General features: G+C 47.8%; 1 protein-coding gene and 1 long non-coding RNA gene across 18 annotated transcripts in view; one reads left to right on the top strand and one right to left on the bottom strand.

Moving 5' to 3' along the window:
* Window positions 1-18828, top strand: part of FOXP4 (forkhead box P4) — a 211714-nt gene that overhangs the window by 178781 nt on the left and 14105 nt on the right. For 12 of the 17 annotated variants that reach the window (XM_075613618.1, XM_075613620.1, XM_075613621.1 and 9 more), the window contains 5 exons: window positions 11228-11408; window positions 12270-12359; window positions 12471-12593; window positions 13032-13223; window positions 13748-13898. In XM_075613618.1, coding sequence (XP_075469733.1) covers window positions 11244-11408; window positions 12270-12359; window positions 12471-12593; window positions 13032-13223; window positions 13748-13898 — 721 coding nt within the window. In that variant the 5' untranslated portion in view covers window positions 11228-11243. Of the gene's footprint in view, window positions 1-3289; window positions 3544-10036; window positions 10299-11173; window positions 11409-12269; window positions 12360-12470; window positions 12594-13031; window positions 13224-13747; window positions 13899-18828 lie in introns of those variants that run through there. The other 5 variants (XM_075613632.1, XM_075613633.1, XM_075613629.1 and 2 more) reach the window with 4 other exon arrangements.
* The window catches only part of LOC142502528 (uncharacterized), a 34070-nt gene continuing 20442 nt past the window's right edge, over window positions 5201-18828 (bottom strand). Inside the window, exon 2 of the long non-coding RNA XR_012803783.1 lies at window positions 5201-5334. This is a non-coding gene — a long non-coding RNA (uncharacterized LOC142502528). The remainder of the gene's footprint in view (window positions 5335-18828) is intronic.

Here is an 18828-nt window from a genome sequence, read left to right on the forward strand (position 1 = left end):
ATATATATGGTAACTCAGTATGGTAACCCCCATCCTTTAGCTTCTTTGCATAGCCAGTTAATCAACCCCACACTGATGAGACCCATTAAGGTCAAAACAGCTGTCTGGGTGGTTTTCTGGGTATGCACCTTAACCCTGGCTGTGCTCAAACCTGTGACCATGCAGCAAGCTTAAGCCTATAGGGAACCATGTTAAAAATGGTTTTTTAAGCAAAAAGTGGCACTGTGTGCTCATTGGCATGTCATTTCCCAGAATCCCTTGCTGCAGTGGAAGTGCTGTGTGCTGGGTGATAATGGTGAAAGGCGGGGTTGCAGACCTGCCTAAGACATGCAGATGAGCATACAGTTGTATTTACATTTGTGTATATATATATATATATATATATATATATATATATATATATATATATATATATATAAATGTATGTATGTATATATATATATATATATATATATATATATACACAAATAAAAAACAAAGGGTAGAGCTGTCAATGTGATATGTGAGTTATAATGTGTATATAAAATAATAAAACAAATTGTGATGTCTGTGCAGTGATATTCTAATGATAATATACAATTTGAAAATTTTAAATGAGTGTTCAGTGAAAAAAGAGAACAAACCAGTCCAAATGTTGAAAAACAGATGAAAAAAAGTCCAGAAAAAATGTATATCAGTCACAGTATGGAGTAGGCAGGGCTTCTTAAATGATCTAGCAGATCACAGAAATCTAAAAGAAAGGGAGAAAAAGAAGCGCCAGCTCCATAGCATAATACTGTATGTATAGAATATAGCAACTGTAAATATTACTGTATGTTCATTTGCATGTCTTAGACAGGTCTGCAACCCTGTCTTTCACCATTATCACCCAGCACACAGCACTTACACTGCAGCAAGGGATTCTGGGAAATGACATGCAAATGAGCACACAGTGCCACCTTTTATCTCAATCTCCTATTACACAGCGACCCTTAAGCCAATGCATGCTGCTTTAAACACAGCTTTTAAGCGAAAGCTGGGGTGAGATGCAAAGCCAGTAAACCCACTCACAGACCTGTTTCAACCTTGATGGGTATCATCAGTGTGAGGTTGGTTGCTGGCTCTGCTGGTTTGAGATTAAGAGTAGGTATTCACCACACTTATTAAGGTTATGATGGGTAAAAAAAGTGACAAAAACCCCTCCACAGTAAAGCATAAAGCAACTGTAAATATTACTGTATGTTCATTTGCATGTCTGAGACAGGTCTGCAACCCTGTCTTTCACCATTATCGCCCAGCACTTCCACTGCAGCAAGGGATTCTGGGAAATGACATGCAAATGAGCACACAGTGCCACCTTTTATCTCAAGCTCCTATTACAGAGTACATTTATATAAGAACAAGAGTGGCCGCCAGTACACGCACTCGCTTCAATATAAAAAAGCATTCATGGGAGACAATCTGTAAAACCGCCAGGAGCTGTGGGAGGATAATTCAGCCACACAATATAGCACAGGTGTATGTGGGTGGTGAGTAGCGGATACTTATCCGTAGGTGGATGGTGCACCAGAGTCCCCTGTGTAACAGCAGTGAGGGTAGTGATGCCCACAGATTATCTGTGCTCCGTCCTGCACTGTAGGGAAAGTGTCCACGTATTTTGTATGCAGACCTCCACACTCTGTGTATCTGGTGCAAGAACTCTGCCACAGCCGCCCGTCAGGAGCACCTCACTTAGCTCTGCTCCACACGGACGTTTCCACTGCTCCAACCACCTCGTGTAAAACACAGGCTAACAACCTCCGAACAGCTCCCTATCCGCAAAGTGAAGTCAGTGTGTGACGAAACGCGTCGAAAGTCGTCACACACTGACTTCACTTTGCGGATAGGGAGCTGTTTGGAGGTTGTTAGCCTGTGTTTTACACGAGGTGGTTGGAGCAGTGGAAACGTCCGTGTGGAGCAGAGCTAAGTGAGGTGCTCCTGACGGGCGGCTGTGGCAGAGTTCTTGCACCAGATACACAGAGTGTGGAGGTCTGCATACAAAATACGTGGACACTTTCCCTACAGTGCAGGACGGAGCACAGATAATCTGTGGGCATCACTACCCTCACTGCTGTTACAGAGGGGACTCTGGTGCACCATCCACCTACGGATAAGTATCCGCTACTCACCACCCACATACACCTGTGCTATATTGTGTGGCTGAATTATCCTCCCACAGCTCCTGACGGTTTTACAGATTGTCTCCCATGAATGCTTTTTTATATTGAAGCGAGTGCGTGTCCTGGCGGCCACTCTTGTTCTTAAATAAATGTATATTATATACATACAGTATTATGCTATGGAGCTGGCGCTTCTTTTTCACACATTATATATATATATATATATATATATATATATATATTATATTCAGTTTAAACAGAGTGTGTATAGGAATGTATATGTGTAACAGGTCAGATTTGGTCCCTGAGCAAGGGAGAACTCGGCTGAGAAATCATCTGCAGTTATCGTCCAGAACACAGAGACGCTGGGAGGCCGTGTGTGTGCGCGCGCGCGTGTGTGTGTGTGCGCGTGTGTTCGCGTGTGTGTGCAGGGCTACCACATAGCTCCGAAATCCCCAAATAAAGTAGCAGGCACATCCAGCCACCGAGCCCCTAACTGCAAGTCCCTTTGCTTTTTGTGGATGTCATTTCCGTCCACAGGGGATAATTAGATTGTAAGTTCTGCGGCACCCAATGCAAGCCCTTGTAATGGTACCTGTAACGTATTCTTTACCATTTGTATAATTCAAGAGACATTTTTAAGGGTTTTTATTTAAAGTTTCGGCCCAAATTCCTAACTCTAAATACAGCAAGTATTGCTTCTTTTAGGAAATCCTAGTTAGTTGGGGAAATGTAATGAGGCTGCACAAGTTCCACCGGCGCAAAGATCAGGGTGTGGCGTCCCTAGAAAATACACAATGGTGACAACACAAATATTTCTATATTATTTAAGGATTTCACAAGTTAATATCGCTGGTGCCTGCAGTAAGTATCACGGTTTTTCTCCAGGGGACCTGATGATGGGTTTGATGCTTTCAGAGGCACTTTACAGGCCCTTTCCAAGAGTTGGGCGAAAAGGAATGAGGGGGTACGTGGCAGAGAGGGGGGGGGTACGTGGCAGAGAGGGGGGGGGTACGAGGCACAGAGGAGGGAGCACCTTCACTTCTGTTTGTTTTTTCTCTTCCTAGAATTTTTGTGTTTAACCTGTTTATTGCTCCTCGTGTTCCCTCTCTCACTCTGTCCCTCCCTCTTCTCCTCTCTCACACTCTCTGTCTCTTTCCACTCCTCTCTCTCTGTACCTGTCATGCACTTTCTCCCTTTTCTGACACTTTGAATCCAACTGAGAGTAAAAGATCTGCTGATCTTTGCTCATCAGAAACATTCTGTGCCAAAACCTTACCTTCTTCCCTACCCGAGACCCGTGGACCAATACCAATTCATTCCGAGCAGGACGTTACAGCCCCGGACAGGGACCAAACTGTCTTTTTTTGCCAAGCCTCAAAGGACTGATAATGTCTCCGAATGAGTAAGCTTTCAGTGAGATATCGCCAGTGAGCGACCTTCTTATAGTCTCAGCATTAAGCGAATATAGCAATTTTTAGAGAATGTAGCAAATTAGCATATTAAACTAAATTGCAATGCACCTGTTGCTCAGCGATTTTGCTTGCGAAGTCTGACTCAGCTGCTGCTTTTCCATAACGCAAAAAAGGCGCATTTTGCTCAATTCCCAATCGTATGCGAAAATTTAAACAGCAGCTCCTCCAAAGTGCATTTTAGCAATGAGAGATTGTATGAAACGTGTCGCTTATTTTGATATTTTCTGATCTTCCGCTTTCTTCTGTGGCAGTAAATCGTATCACTCAAAGTGACTTATTCTAGTATAATGTCCAGCGATGAACAGATCGCTGAGTCCTGCTATGTCCCCCTCCCCCGTCCCTTTACATTTGAATGTTGTGGTTTAAACTAGTGGTGCTCAAGACCCCCCCTCCCCCTCCCCAACAGGTCAAGTCGAAGACTGAGCCACCTGTGCTGAAGCTGAGATTTCCTGAAACTTGACCTGATGGCGGGAGTCTTGAAGACTGAAGTAGAGCACCCCGGGTTTAAACAGCACAGAAGACCCAGTGTTTCCGTCTCGGTCTGTGTGTCTTCCTCAGGCTTTGCACTGTAACGGAAGTTTCTTTTGCAGTAACGGAAGGTTTAGGTTATTCCCCCGTTGCCCTGGGATGTTGGTATGAAATTGATGCTTCGCTTCACGGACCACGTTGCTCAGGTTGTCTCTCGGAGTTGGATAAATAGATACTCTTATCGGTAAAGTTGCTGCTCTTGTGTTACTCGCAGGGTAGAAGATACTCCACAGGCTTTGCATACAATACAAGGAAGAGAATGCAGAGGTCTCTTTGCCTCTGGACAAAGTAACAGGAAGTACCCTCAGAGATGTCCTGAATTCTGCGGGTCGTTGAACTAAACGTGCAGTCTGCCAGTGTGTGGGGACATTTATATGATGTCCTGCCCAAATGAAATCTCTGGTGTGTGTGCGGATATAAAAAGTAACAAGACATCGATACAATATATCAGACTTCAGCTCTCAGTCTGAATTTGTGAACTGAAGATCATTTTAAACCGCAGACCCTCAAATTCAACAGCAGTCATTATTAGGGTGTGCAGACACTGCCGCTTATATTTCATTTTTGGCTTCCCGCAGTAATCCCTCTCTCTCTCTCCCTGCACAATCCTGTCTTCTGCTCCCGATCAAAGTTTCTCTCCTGAAAGTTCTGCTCTTCTGCTTCGGAAATGGGAACTGGGATACGTTTCCTGGCCAGGGTTTAATAATCGGAGGGGCGTGGGGCTGATTTTAATTTCTTCACACAACCTCGCAAACGAGAAACGCTGTTCTCATTTCCCCCCTAATTAAACGGTTGGAATGTATACGTTGAGCACGACGCCCGCGTCCCTCTGTGCCCCCTGATGATTAAAAAGGGATATTCATTTATGCCTTTTAAACGGCGGCCCGATTAAAATCAGAGAGATTTTCTTCATCAAAATCTAACATCCTTGAAAAATTAATTTGATGCCTCTGTTATCAGTTAATTGAATCTGCTCAGGGACGAGGTTTGTGCAGAGGGTGATTAAAAGCTCCTCTCTCTGGGCATTCTCTTCTCTTTCTTATTTCAAACACTGCGACATTATGAAACCTTCCTTTTATTTCCTCATTTTACACATTTTTGGGGTAAAATAAGAGATGAATAAGGATTGTTCTGCTCATCTCGGGGAAGCTTGGAATTTCAGGCAGACCCGGAGACCCGCGCTTTGTGCTGTCCTGTGAAGAATCACAATTACATGTTCATAACCAAACCCACCGCGTATGTAATACGCAGGAAGCGCCTTCTCTGTCGTGTTCAGGCGTCTAATGGTATTGTAAATGTATGTCTGGACTGTAATAAAACCGTGTTACAGTACAAAATGTGTACATCGGGAGAAATTTTCCATGTATTGGGGTGTTAGAAAGACAGCTTATTATCAGGAGAGAGGATTATATATTTCTGTACATAGCAGATTGAGGATCTGGCATTTACAGAATGCGGTCAGTGTATATGGTGCTGTATTTATGTTCATATCGCACGAGCAGTGTGTGCAATGCTGTATTTAACACACTGACTGTGCATATGGTGCTCTATTTGTGTGTGTAAATATAAATATATATATTCATACATACATGATAACAGGCACTTCAATTATGTAAACAAGAGAAAGTAAACACACTGCTCAACCTTATTAAACTATAGTGAATGAAATAATCAGTTTGTGGGGTGCATATGGAAATTGAATCAATAGACACAGACTGATCCAGAAAGAATCACCTATATTTGCACTCATCCACAGAATATTATATAGTAAAACTGACCAATAGTCTTGACTATGTAATATTTTGTGGATGAGTGCAAATATAGGGAATTCTAACTGATCCTTTCCGGATCACTCTGTGTCACTTCAATTATGAAGTTATTATTATGTATCCTGCTACTATATGGCGAGTGCACGTGTCAAACAGCAGATCAAAAGATAGTTAAATACTCCACCAGAGTCAGATGAAATTGACAGCCCTGCGAGGCTGAATATTACTTATAGCTCAATGTACAGGAACCAACGTGTCACTCGACCCCTAGGAATGGCCCAGAGGCCGTAATGTTGGTTCCTGTACATTGAATGATAAAGATCACATTGTAATATTCAGCCTCGCAGGGCAGTGTCTATTTCATCGGAGTCTGGTGGAGTATTTATATATATATAGACTAGCTGAGAGACCCGGCGTTGCCCGGGAGTCACACTGTCCCCCCCACCCCCCCACACACACTGTCCCCCCTCCCCCACACACTGTCCCCACCACACACACACACACACACACACTGTCCCCCCCTCCCCCACACACACACACTGTCCCCCCTCCCCCACACACACACTGTCCCCCCCCACACACACACAAACTGTGTCCCCCCCACACACACACACACACACACTGTCCCCCCTTCCCCCACACACACACTGTCCCTCCCCCCCACACACACTGTCCCTCCCCGTGACTCGCGCTCCCCCGGCGCCCGCTTGGTCCCCCATGACTCGCGCTCCCCCGGCGCTCGCGCGTGTGGGCCGGTGGAGATAGTGTTTGGCGGGAGATCTGTGGCGTGCGGTGGCCTTCGGAGGAGCTCCGTGCGGGCCGGTGCCGAAGTGAGTACCTAGCATAGTGTGTGTTTGTTTGTTGGGGTGGTTCCGGCGTGGTAGAGGTGAAGTGGAGGGGTGTTGGCAGTGTAGGCCGCGGCCCGTAGAGGGTTTGCGGTAGCGGGAGTCAGATGTGTGGCGTGCGGTGTCCTCCGGAGGAGCGTGTGGGCCGGTGCTGATGGTGTTTGGCGGGAGATCTGTGGCGTGCCGTGGCCTTCGGAGGAGGTCCGTGCGGGCCGGTGCCGATTGTGTTTTTGGCGCCTAAAGTGAGTACCTAGCGTTCCGGCGTGGTAGAGGTGAAGTGGAGGGGTGTAGGCAGTGTAGGCCGCGGCCCGTAGAGGGTCTGCGGTAGCGCGAGGGAGATAAGTGGCGTGCGGTGTCCTCAGGAGGAGGAGCGTGTGGGCCGGTGCTGATGGTGTTTGGCGGGAGATCTGTGGCGTGTAAGGGTGCGGTAGCGGGAGGGAGATGTGTGGCGTGCGGAGTCCTCCTCCGGAGGACCCTGCGGGCCGGTGCCGATTGTGTTTGGCGGGAGATCTCTGGAGTGGACCGGGGGGGGGGGGGGTCGTTGAAGAGGCAGTGTGCAGTGTTTGGTGTTGTGTGAATGTCTGTGATCGTGTGGTGTGTGTAGGTGATCGTGCGGTGTTTGTGTAGCTGATTCTGTACCTGATTCCGCAGTTCTGTGGTAGCAAACGGTGAATGTTTTGTGGTTTGAGAGCTGTGAAGCGTGGCCCCAGAGCAGTGAGGGTTGAGGATTAGGTGCTGCAAATGCAAAGCGTTCCCAAAGCTCAGTGAGGGGTGGGACAGTGTGGCAGTGGTAGCTCAGTGAGGGGTGGAACAGTGTGGCATTGGTGTTGGACGCAGGCCAATGAGAGGTGTGCGGGGGTGGGCATCGCCTGAGGCGGAGTGACAGGCCAAAGGTGCAATGCGATTGGCCCTAGGGACGCAGACATACAGTGCTTTCAGAAATATATATATAGTAGATATATATATATATATATATGCACTGTGTTTTTTTTTTAAATATATATATATATATATATATATATATATATATTTATTATTATTTATTTATTTATTAAAGAAGTCAGGGCACACAATAACTAACAACCGAAAAGATTAGAGCGGGTGCTTCTGCTAATGTACTAAACTGTACTATGTGGAAGGGTAAAAAAAGCCGACACACCCAATGCTGCAATAAATCTGCCCTTACTAGCTCAACGCTTCAGCTTCCCAATGGAGGAGCTCTTGGAAAAGGCAAAAACATTGAGCTAGATAAGACACATTGATGTGCCAGATTGTTTTACCTTTGTTTGTTTGTTTGTGTGTGTGTGTGTGTGCGCATATACAGCACAAGAGTTAATCACATAAAAGTGGTTTATTGGGTCCAAAATGCTCCCATATATATTTTGGTCCCCAGGGTGAGCCCCTGAAGAAGGTCCCCCTGGGGACCGAAACGTCGGGCATATGTGTGCCTTTTGGACCCAATAAACCACTTTTATGTGATTATCTCTTGTGCTGTGCCGGTATATTGCATCTCTAGGGATCCTCACAGACTGTAACTATTTACCCTTTACCGTGCACCACACCTGCCTCTGCTGAGGCTTTTTTCAGTGTCTGCTGCTATATTCTCTCTCTCTCATATATACAAACCTGTCTAAGGCTGCACTTATAGTGCCAGCAATGTGACGTCAAAACAAATGCGTTGCTGCCGTTGCGTGCGCTTATACGCGATGCGACGGAGCGGCTGCTTGGTCGCGATCGCTGGAAGTCATCTCAATTTGATTTTTCCAGCAACCGCAGCCTGACGTCGCGTCGCCGGCACTATAAGCGCGGCCTAAGACATGCAAATGAGCACACAGTAATATTCCCATTTGCTATATATAGTTCTAGTGCTGGCAGTGTATACAGTGCTGTGTTTGTGTAGTTGGTGCTGCACTGTTGTGTCACACCATGTTTGCTGCTTTATACACAGTTTGCATGTGATAGAACTGTCCTTTTAATGACCTTATGGTGGCAGCATCCTGTCGCCAGGTCACAGCTCTCTGGTTTGTCCCTGGCTGGCCCCGTGAGCTGACGCTCTGTACACATGCGCACCTTCTTCCTGGAGACCTCACTGTGCAATCACACGTCACAATTTAATTAGGAGACCCTAATTAACAAAACTTGAAGCTCGCCTCTCTCCTGCCCTCCTCTTCTCTGGCTGAGAATCAATGGCTTTGATATGCTAATTAGGGAGTAATTTAATTTCAAAGGCCGCAATTAACAAGGGTGTTGTGGACATGCTGTAGTTAAGCGGCGTAATCTAATTTGCATTAGTAACAAGCAGGGACTAATTAGAAGCTTAATTAGACACTTAGCTGGCTCTCATGTTTACCTTCCTAATGAGATCGAGAGCAGACGCTTCCTCTTCTCGCACTTTGTAACTTTACATCCTTTCAAAAGCTCAAAGTCTGATGCTTTGTAGGCCGGACCCCTCCCCCCCCCCCCAGAGTGGGAGACAGAGGACCCTGACATGAGGTCAAGAGGTGAGGGGCCAGAGACACGAGGGTCAAATGTAAGAGAGGCAACAACAGGTGAAGAGAGGGCAGAGTGGATGGCGGCAGGTAATAAGGGCCCACGGTGCAAACAGTCAGGGGTTATATAGGGTCAGGGTATGAAGGTTTATAAATGATATGGGATCAGAGGTTATACTGTATACGCTCCACGTTATGACGGCACAGTACTGTTCCCCAAAGGAGTGCTGGTGGTTTAAGGTTTGTGCAGAGAAACTTCTGAACAGGCAGATAATGCAGGACGATGGAATGCACAAAAAGCACACTGACCCACAACTCTGTATATACAGACACACTGCTTCACACACACACCGCTTTACACAAGCACACTTTGCTTTACACAAGCACACAGACCCACTGCTCTGCAGATACACACAAACATGTATTGCTCTTGCTATATGTGTGTGTGTGTGTGTGTGTGTGTGTGTGTGTGTGTGTGTGTGTGTGTGTGTGTGTGTGTGTGTGTGTGTGTGTGTGTGTGTGTGTGTGTATATATCTCTATTTCTCTCTCACTATATATAGTGTTTTTCCAACGGGTCCTTAGTCAGTGAAGGGGTTAACATACACAAGGGTTTTGCAGATTGTCCCTATGTGGGAGGGGCGTGAGAGGGCAGAGTCCGGGACCCTTCACCCAGGCAATTGTGTCAGGTGTGGGAGTGAAACAATAAGCCCACCCCCTCCTTATCTCGCCCCCTCCCCACCCTGCGCAGCGCGTGACCTGCACAGCAGAATGTGGATTGGCCAGTTCTGAGTGTCTGAGCACAGGGAAGGCTGTAAACTGACTCCCAACGCCCTGCACTGTTTGCTTACCGAGGGGGGGGGGATGCAGATACCTAAGGCTCCCCCCTCCCACCCCCAAAATAATAACACTTCACAGATATACAGCACAGAGCTTGGCATAACCATACAAGCGCCTCAGATCCCTGTCACAACTTGCAATTTAATGTGCCTCCCACTTCAGAGACCAATGCTCTACTTCTCTCTTCCTGCCTAAAGACCTTGCTCCCATTGATGGGTGAGTAGCAAGCCGTGAACATGTCATTCCATGTGGTCACCAGGTGTGGCTGTCCATGCTGTCCCCTTCGGACTGAGTGCCTTATTGCTTTGCAGCTGAATGCAGCCAGTAAGCCAGCCATGTTCTAATTGCAGAGACCGCAGCGTAGGCGACTCCTGTAGATACAGTGTCATTCGCGTGTTGTAACCGCGACAATCACGAAGCATGCGATGCGCGCTTTCCTTCCCTCCCTTGGCTCATATTTTGTGTTTCTTGCACTTTCTGAAAGATGCAATCCCCATTTTTGGCTTTTACAGAACTTCACTCCGGGAACACCCCGATTCTCGAGATATTGACCTTTTTCTTTGTAGCCGTAACATGAGAAAGATGGCTGCTGGGGTCGTCCAATAGAAAGCTGGAATGTCATGCTCTGATGACATTGAGGCCTCCTATTGGCCCGTGGCAGTGAGGCTTGTTGTACCACCTTATTGATATTTTTTTTTTAAAAAGGGACCAGAAATACTGGCACATAGAAAGGTAAATATCCCCAGAACCAGGGGCGCCTGTGGGTACGAATAGCACGATTTCAGACACGCCCTGGATTAAATTCTTTAAAAGAAAAGAAATTAGAGTAGGGAGAATTGCTTCTTGAAGGTTGTTTGGAAGCGACGATACTTTGCAGGTTTGTGTCGTCGCTCTGACATCATGTCCTGATTCCACCATGTAGAGCAGGGGTGGCTAACTCGTATAGACTCACCTTCGACTGAGCCACCTGTGCTGAAGCAGGGGTATCCCTAAAACCTGGCCTGTTGGTGGCCCTTGAAGACTGGAGTTGGCCGCCCCTGATGTAGATGGTCCGGAGTATTTTCGGCTGCGGCCCGGTGTCTCCCTAACAGCCCCACCTTGCTGTGTCCCGGGTCCTCTGACTGTCCCTCTGCTCCTTCTCCCAGGTCATAAAAACGAGTCATGATGGTGGAGTCCGAGTCCATACGATCCACACCGACCAATCAGAATGGAGTTGGCAGCCTCCCGAACCAATCGGACGGAAGTGGAGGGAGGGAAGGTGGGGCCAGCGCGGAGACCAATGGAGAGTTGAATCCAGCTGAGCTCCTGCATTTCCAGCAGCAGCAGGTAACACGTTGGGCATCTCGGAGCTCTGCGGAGCTGCCCCCCTTATGCCCACTTGGGATACCCAACATACAACAGCCATGTGCAGTGCCATCTACCCAACACTAAAGGCCACCTGTAGATTCCCACCAAGCAGCGGAGTATATGTTGGTGTTGGGGGGCATTGGGTTGGGCACTGGGATGGCCACCAGCTGTAATATTGATAAGCTCAAATAATGTTCTTTGTTAGAAACTTGAGAAGGTTTGTGTTAAGTTGCAGTGCTCAGTTAGTTGTTCCTCGGATCTCCCCCTCTCCCCCACCCCCCTGACTTTTAACCAGGGTCATGGCGAGGGGTCAGTGTGAGGCTACAAGGGAAGGGGAGGGGGTGGGGGAGACACTATATAGAGGGGAAAGTGGTAAACAAGCAGACAGCTCCAGGAATGTTGCATCCTGCAGAGGAAGTGAGGGAAGAGGTGGGGGGAGAAGCAGAAAGAAAGAGGGGCGGTTAGGAGGAGGAAAGGAGAGGGAGGAATGAAGTTCGAAATCCAGGAAGGTTGGGGGGGGGGGGGGTCTGGGAATAGAGGAGAGAGGGAAGGTTGGGAGGCAGGAAGAGGGGAGAGGAGGGGGGAGATCAAAAGAAGGGAGACTAAAGCAGGGGGGGAGGGGTATTGTGAGAATTGGGGTCCCTCTGGTGGGGAAGGTGTATTTGAGAGGGTTGGAGTCTCTCTAATGGGGATGGGTTTTGAAGAGGATTGGGGTCCCTCTGGTGGTATTGGGGTTGCTGTCTGCTGGTACCCTTTTGTGGATCAGGTCTTTGCGTCATTATTGTGTCCCTTCCTGGGGTAGTAATAGGGAATCACCCACCCTCTCCTTCCCCTCCCCAGGCTCTGCAGGTGGCTCGGCAGTTCCTGCTTCAGCAGGCGACAGGACTGAGCTCCCCCAGCAGCACCGAGAACAAGCAGGCCGCTGTGCAGGTGAGAACCTTGGGTAGGAGGTACCAACATACTCTGTAGCGCAGTACAATGGGGTGGCATACTATATGAGCCGAAGGGCCCCAAGCTCATGTCACCTCTCTGGTGCCGCAGGTCCCAGTCTCGGTGGCCATGATGTCCCCGCAGATGATCACCACGCAGCAGATGCAGCAGATTCTGTCCCCAGCGCAAGTCCAGGCCGTTCTGCAACAGCAGCAAGCGCTCATGTTACAGCAGGTGAGAGCAGAACCAAGGTGGGACACGGACCATGGGAGGACAGCACCAAGTATGACACGAGAACCACAAGAGGCTGTGAGGCACATCTGGTCCACAGGGGGCAGCATCGGTGGTGTGACAGGATTACATAGGGCATGTCACAGAGGGTCTATAAGGGAGTATAATTGCACAGAGCGTCCACAGGAGGGCAGCACAGTATTGTTTTTACACAGGACCGGAGAGCAGTGAAATACACAGAGGGAACACAGGGAGGCGAGGTATGGCGTGTGAGATGGGCCATATTTACTAAGCTGGTGTTACGCCATGTGACACCTTACAGCCCATTTGAATGACCACTTGGCAAATGTAGTGCTAAGTGAGGATGAGGATCTATGCCCTCTCTGTCACTGCGTCCCCCCCTCACTGTCGGCCACAAATATTTTTACCGTGTCTCTGCAGCTCCAAGAATATTACAAGAAACAGCAGGAACAGCTGCACCTCCAGCTCCTCTCCCATCAACATGCAGGGAAGCCGCAACCCAAAGAGGTGAGAAGGGAGGGTGGGCAGCCCTTATACCCAGCACGCAGGGCACCGGTAACCCCAACAGGAAGGGGTTTACCCGCTATTCACCTGCAGATGGGGATGTTACAGGTGAGTGGGGCGGGTCACTTTCTGTGCTTTACCTCTTTATTTGTACCCAAAAAAGGATCTTTGTTTGAGCTTCTGGTTTTATCCAATTTCCCCTTTCACACCCCACTCTCAGACCTCAGCATTGTCGTACCTCTGGTGCTCAGATTGTAAGCTCCTTGGCCATGCAATTAGTATAACATTGTGTTTGCATCATCGCTGCACAGATAATTACAGAAGGGAAGGGGCACTGCATCACCCCCCCCCCCCCTTCTTCCTTAATGGAGCGAACCCTCACACTGACACCTCCCACAGCCTGGGGGCAGCCTCTCCATACAGCTTACAGTCTAATACAAATAAAGTGCAGCGATAGGATAAGCAGATATCACCATTATGAGGAGGCAGAGCCTGACTTGAAGAGTTTACAATCTAAGTGGAAACTGCCTCTTTACCTTCCTCTCGCTCATGTCATTTTGCCCCCTGTCCCTGCATGCTGGACACGAGGGCTCTGCTCTTGTTCTCACTTGGATGCTCGGTGTGTCTTGCAGCCAGCGTTGGGAAGCAAGCAGATGGCCTTCCAACAGCAGCTGTTACAGATGCAGCAGCTTCAGCAACAGCACTTACTGAACCTACAGCGACAGAGCATGGTGGGAATGCAGGCCGGACACGGTGCGATGCCCATGCAGAGTCTGTCACAAGGTGAGCACTGGGTAGGATCTTTGCTCTCACATTAAAGGCAGGAAGCATAAGAATCTGCTAGCAGGTTTATTCTTCTTACATGCATAAAACAAAGTAACAATCAATCAAACGCCTAGCTCCTCTCTAAGCACTAACTACACAGTACACATCTTGCCTCTTAACTATCCCAGATGGCTGCCCAGCTTACAAGTTAAAAACAAAACTCAGGGATAGCTGAATCGCAGACAGCGCAACGCAAGCAGACTAAATTGTCCTTACTTTAGGCTCAGGAAAGTCCATCTCCTGTTCCAGGCACATCCTCTGGGTAGCTTGACTTCCTCCTGGCTAACCTCGTTTACGGCCTCAGGGTCCTGCAGATCCCAGGTACACCCTTCTGGGCAGTCCCCACAGCCTCATCACCTTTCTCTGCAGGTTCTGGAACAGGTGGCAACTTTCTGCCTTTTAAAGTCCTGCTCTGGAGCTAATTGTCCACATCCTAGCACAGCATACATGTAGGGTGTGGTCTGCCCGCCTGCAGAGTGAGGGAGTTAACCCTTCAGTCCCTCACATATGCTCCCCACCAGCTCAGACCTGCTGGGGTGAGCTACCGTGTATACCCATCAGTGTACCCCACCGTCAGGCGCCATCCTCAATCTGAGCTCCTTAAGGCAATCCTTTTCAGGAGATGCGAAGACCCGTAGTCGCCATTGGACATTGACATGTGCTGTTTTTGTGCGACAGCTCTCCAAACAAATCAATGTCGTTGTCGGAGAATTCAGACTTCAATTTCTTCTCCTCTTTTTCTTCTTTGACTTCCAGTTCAGCAAGACTTCGAACTTCACTTTAATTCTTTCTGTGTGTTTCATGCTATAGGACTGTTTCCTGGGCTTCCGGTGAAACCCGTGGATCTGATTCTCTTTCCTTTTATGTCATGGCAAAGAGCGGTGAGAATTGGAACCGTTCAAGGCCGGCGCTGAACTTCGCCGCTTCGTCTTTCCAACTCTGAGCCTTCCTGGTTCTTCTTACTGCAATGTCTTTTCTCATGACCATTTTCACTCCTACAAGTAATTTTTGATTACCCATTTGGGGCAATTTTCGGGTGCACAGTTCGTGACCACAATGAGTAGTCAGGGTTGAAAAGGACCGTGGTGACAAAGTCTTTGCAGCCTGTGCACTCAAACAGTGTCTCTTCAAGTATTTGCTTAGCTTCCTCAACCCTGCAGAGGACTTCCCGCTCAAGCTCACCTTTCCATTTCACCAACTCTTCTTTTACTCGGCAACAAGTTCTTCTACGCATCGTGCCGTCTCCTCTTCCCTGTCACTAACGTGACCATCTGTATCTGGCTCAGCACCGTTAATTTCCAGCACCTCAACCTGGGCGGAGTTCTCATCAACTCTGATTGTACCCTATGGCATCTCTTTCACAATCAGCAGACTTGTAGTCTTGGACCTCTCTTTCGCGATGCGTTAATTTATTCTGGCGAAAGCACCGCTGGACAAACAGTGACACCCGTCTCAGCACGAAATAGCAGATATGTTTCTCTCTCATTCTTGTCACAGACTGAATCTTTAAAGTGGCTGCTTTCATTATAAAGAATCTGTTTCAGATCACGTGGGCACGGTAGCACAACTGGAGTACAATCACACATTGCTTCAAATGTCCATACTTCTTCCTCTGTCGTTGCATCCTCCAAATCTACTGAAGAACGCATTCTGCTTTATTCCGGTGGTAAAGCTGACACACTTCCATCTCTCTGTAGGCAGCCTGTATGAGGACAGTGGCGGACGGAGCGTTTGTTCAAATAACTTTCTCCATCCTTCCCTGGATAAGAGCTCTGTAGTATTTCTGAATTGTTAGAAAATGTATCTTCTTTCTTTGAGAGTCTGATCTGAGAGAGTTCTAACTGGAAACATAGGGACTTGCCTCTTTCCTGCTCCAAGGCGCCCTCTGCTTCTTCCAATGCTAACTGCATCCTTGACTTTTCTTGTTAATAGTTTGTTCACTTTTTCTAGCTCCTGAAGCTTCTTATTACTTTCACTGACCTGGTCAGCCAAATCTGAAACTTCCTCTGCAGACTTGTATTCTCTCTTTTTACTTTCTCTGAATTAATCAGGATCTTTCCATCAGCATCCTTCAAGTTACACACCTCTGTGCTGAGAGCGCGGATCTCATGGCGTGAGCGTTCCAGGTCTGAGATGAGATTCCGAACCTCTCTCTGAGAGATCTCAGTACTGCTGCCAGTCAGCAATAATTGCTTCTCGTCCCTGGCAGTAACATTGGCGTTTGTCTTCTCCAGACTGGTCGTCATGTCCTCCAATTCACTCTACATGAGACGCTTTGTCTTCTCCATAGACACACACTAAGGCCGCGTCCATAGTGCAGGATACGCCGAAACAAACACTAGGACGCAAATGCATATGCACATAGTGCGCGCTACAGGGAGAGCGGCGCTTCGCAATACAAACAAGTTTGTTTAGCAAGCGCGACACCGGAGAGGTGGAGCGCGGAAGCTAGCGCGTTCTACTATGGACGCGGCCTTAGTGATCGCTGCAGACAGACACCTGTAGCTCAGCTTTGGCTTCTTGCTCGTTATCTAATCGTTCACGGAGGAGACAACAGTCCTGCCTGGCAGTGTGCAGGGCATGTTCAGCATGCCTCAAGGAATCATCACTCCAAGGTTCCTGGTCCACTTGCCTCGTACTGTGTGTTGAGGGATTCTTACAGTCAGAACCGGATAGACGCACCTTCTGGGTTCACACGGTCAACATTGGCCCCTGTGGTACTTTGGGCCTCTGCTGTGGCTCCGGCCCAGCCCCTGCTTCTGAGAAGCCTCTGGAGATGCCACCATACTCCTGATGAAGCTGCCAGTCACTCTGGGCTGCTGCCCATCTCGGCTCCTTTCTAACACGCGCCTTCCCGACGTCCCAGGATCATCTTTAAATGTTTGTGCAACTTCCTCTGTAAGTTGAGAACTTCTTTTCTTTTTATCTCCCTTCCTCTTTACCGTGGAAGACTTTGATTTGTACCTCTCGTAGGTGTCTCTGTAGCAGTCTTATTCCTGCTGAGCAGCCATTTTACAAACCCATGTGTTTTCTTTTGCTTTTTCAAACCCACTGACCTTTTAGGTGCTATGCTTTTTAGAGTGCCCAAATTCTCTACCAATTGTGACAACTCGGCCACGTTGCAGGATCTTTGCTCTCACATTAAAGGCAGGAAGTATAAGAATCTGTTAGTAGGTTTATTCTTCTTACAGGCATAAAACAAAGCAATAAAACAAAATGCCTAGCTCCACTCTGAGCACTAACCACACAGTGCCCGTCTTGCCCCTTAACTATCCCGAACGGCTATCCCGCTTACCAGTTAAACCTCAGGGATAGCTGAATCCACAGGCAGTGCAACAAAGCAGGCTAAATTGTCCTTACTTTAGGCTCCTGATGTATGTCCGTCTCTTAAGAAACAAAGAAAGTGTTCCCAGCACTCAAATAGAAAAATATGTGAAAACGACACTAGATGGTATGCAAAAAATAAATGTTACTCTCAAAAATAAATACAGATCTGGCAAACAATATGCAATGGACAATGATGCTATTCTAGTCTATACAGTCAAACCACAAATGGTATCCAGATAACATACTGCGTGTAATAGGCAAAAAAGGAAGGGAGGCAAGTGATAACAAGGAGGGGTGGGGGATAAAATAGGGGACTAAGGGGGGTAATGTAACGTTTCGGGGCTCCTAGCCCCTTCTGGCCCGTTCACAGAGACCAAAATGATCCTGGTACTCCCCTTACCCTTATAGAGCAAGAACTCCGTTGAAAAAAACAAATGACAAAGCTGAATAACCCGGCAATGTGTGCAACACTCTATCTGCTAGTAATGTTTCAGCCACAAGGCAGCAAATGTATCCAAATGACAAAGCTGAAGAAATCCTGCAATACGAGCAACAATATCTATTGGTAATGTTTCAGCCACAAGGCAGCACACGTAACACACACTGATTCTAAACAACACTAGTATTAATACACAAAGTGCACTTCCAGAAACGTTGCTGCCTGCTCTCAGGAACACGTTACTATACTTTTGGGTCTCATAGTGTGTGGTCATCTGACTTTAAGTGCTGTCTGGGCTGTTCTTCACTTGGACATTAGTGACATTATTAACCCTGGAAAATAATGGGCTTTTTCACGCTTGAGCTGTCCAGTGGAGTCAGTCCCCCCTTGCTGCTAACCGTGTGGAAGCGCCTCCTCTAAAACGCACCTAAAGGGGGCTCCAGATGGAGTCCCCAAAGACAGAAAAAGGTGCACACAGAGCGCACCAAAGGTTAATGAACATCAAATGTAACTATTGTGTCAACAATCTAAACAACACCTGCTATGTAGGCAAATATTTATTAATAAAAGGGGTCCACCATAAACCACACACACACACAAACAAGCGGTACCTACACCGCTAAAATGCACCTAATGTACCCATGCACTGTAAAGACATAGCTAACAATACATACACACACACATAAAGACCCACAGGTCACAGAAAAAACACCCTCGTCAGGGAGAATAAGCACCCACTGGGAGCAGCTGTTATTTAAAGGGGAAGAATACTCCTCCCACTGCCTTCCTATTGGATCATTACTTCAGCCCTACAAGCAGCTTGAATCCAGTTAAATGAATACCGTGCGCCATCACACAATATCTCAATCATGGCATTGTATACACACACACACACACACACACACACACACACACACACACACACACACACCCCACCCCACCCCCCCCCCCCCCCCCGTACGGTGACTGTCTTAGTTTGCCTCACCTGTTTGTATTTCTGCCTGTGAGGCCATAGATTACCATATTTCTATTTACCTGCTTTGTGTTATACACCCATCCAATTCCGGGGAGGAGGGGTGACGACGACCCTGCGGGGGAGGAGGAGGAGGAGGAGAAGGGGAG

Source organism: Ascaphus truei, chromosome 9 (assembly GCF_040206685.1).
Source record: "Ascaphus truei isolate aAscTru1 chromosome 9, aAscTru1.hap1, whole genome shotgun sequence".
Taxonomy (NCBI): Eukaryota; Metazoa; Chordata; class Amphibia; order Anura; family Ascaphidae; genus Ascaphus; species Ascaphus truei.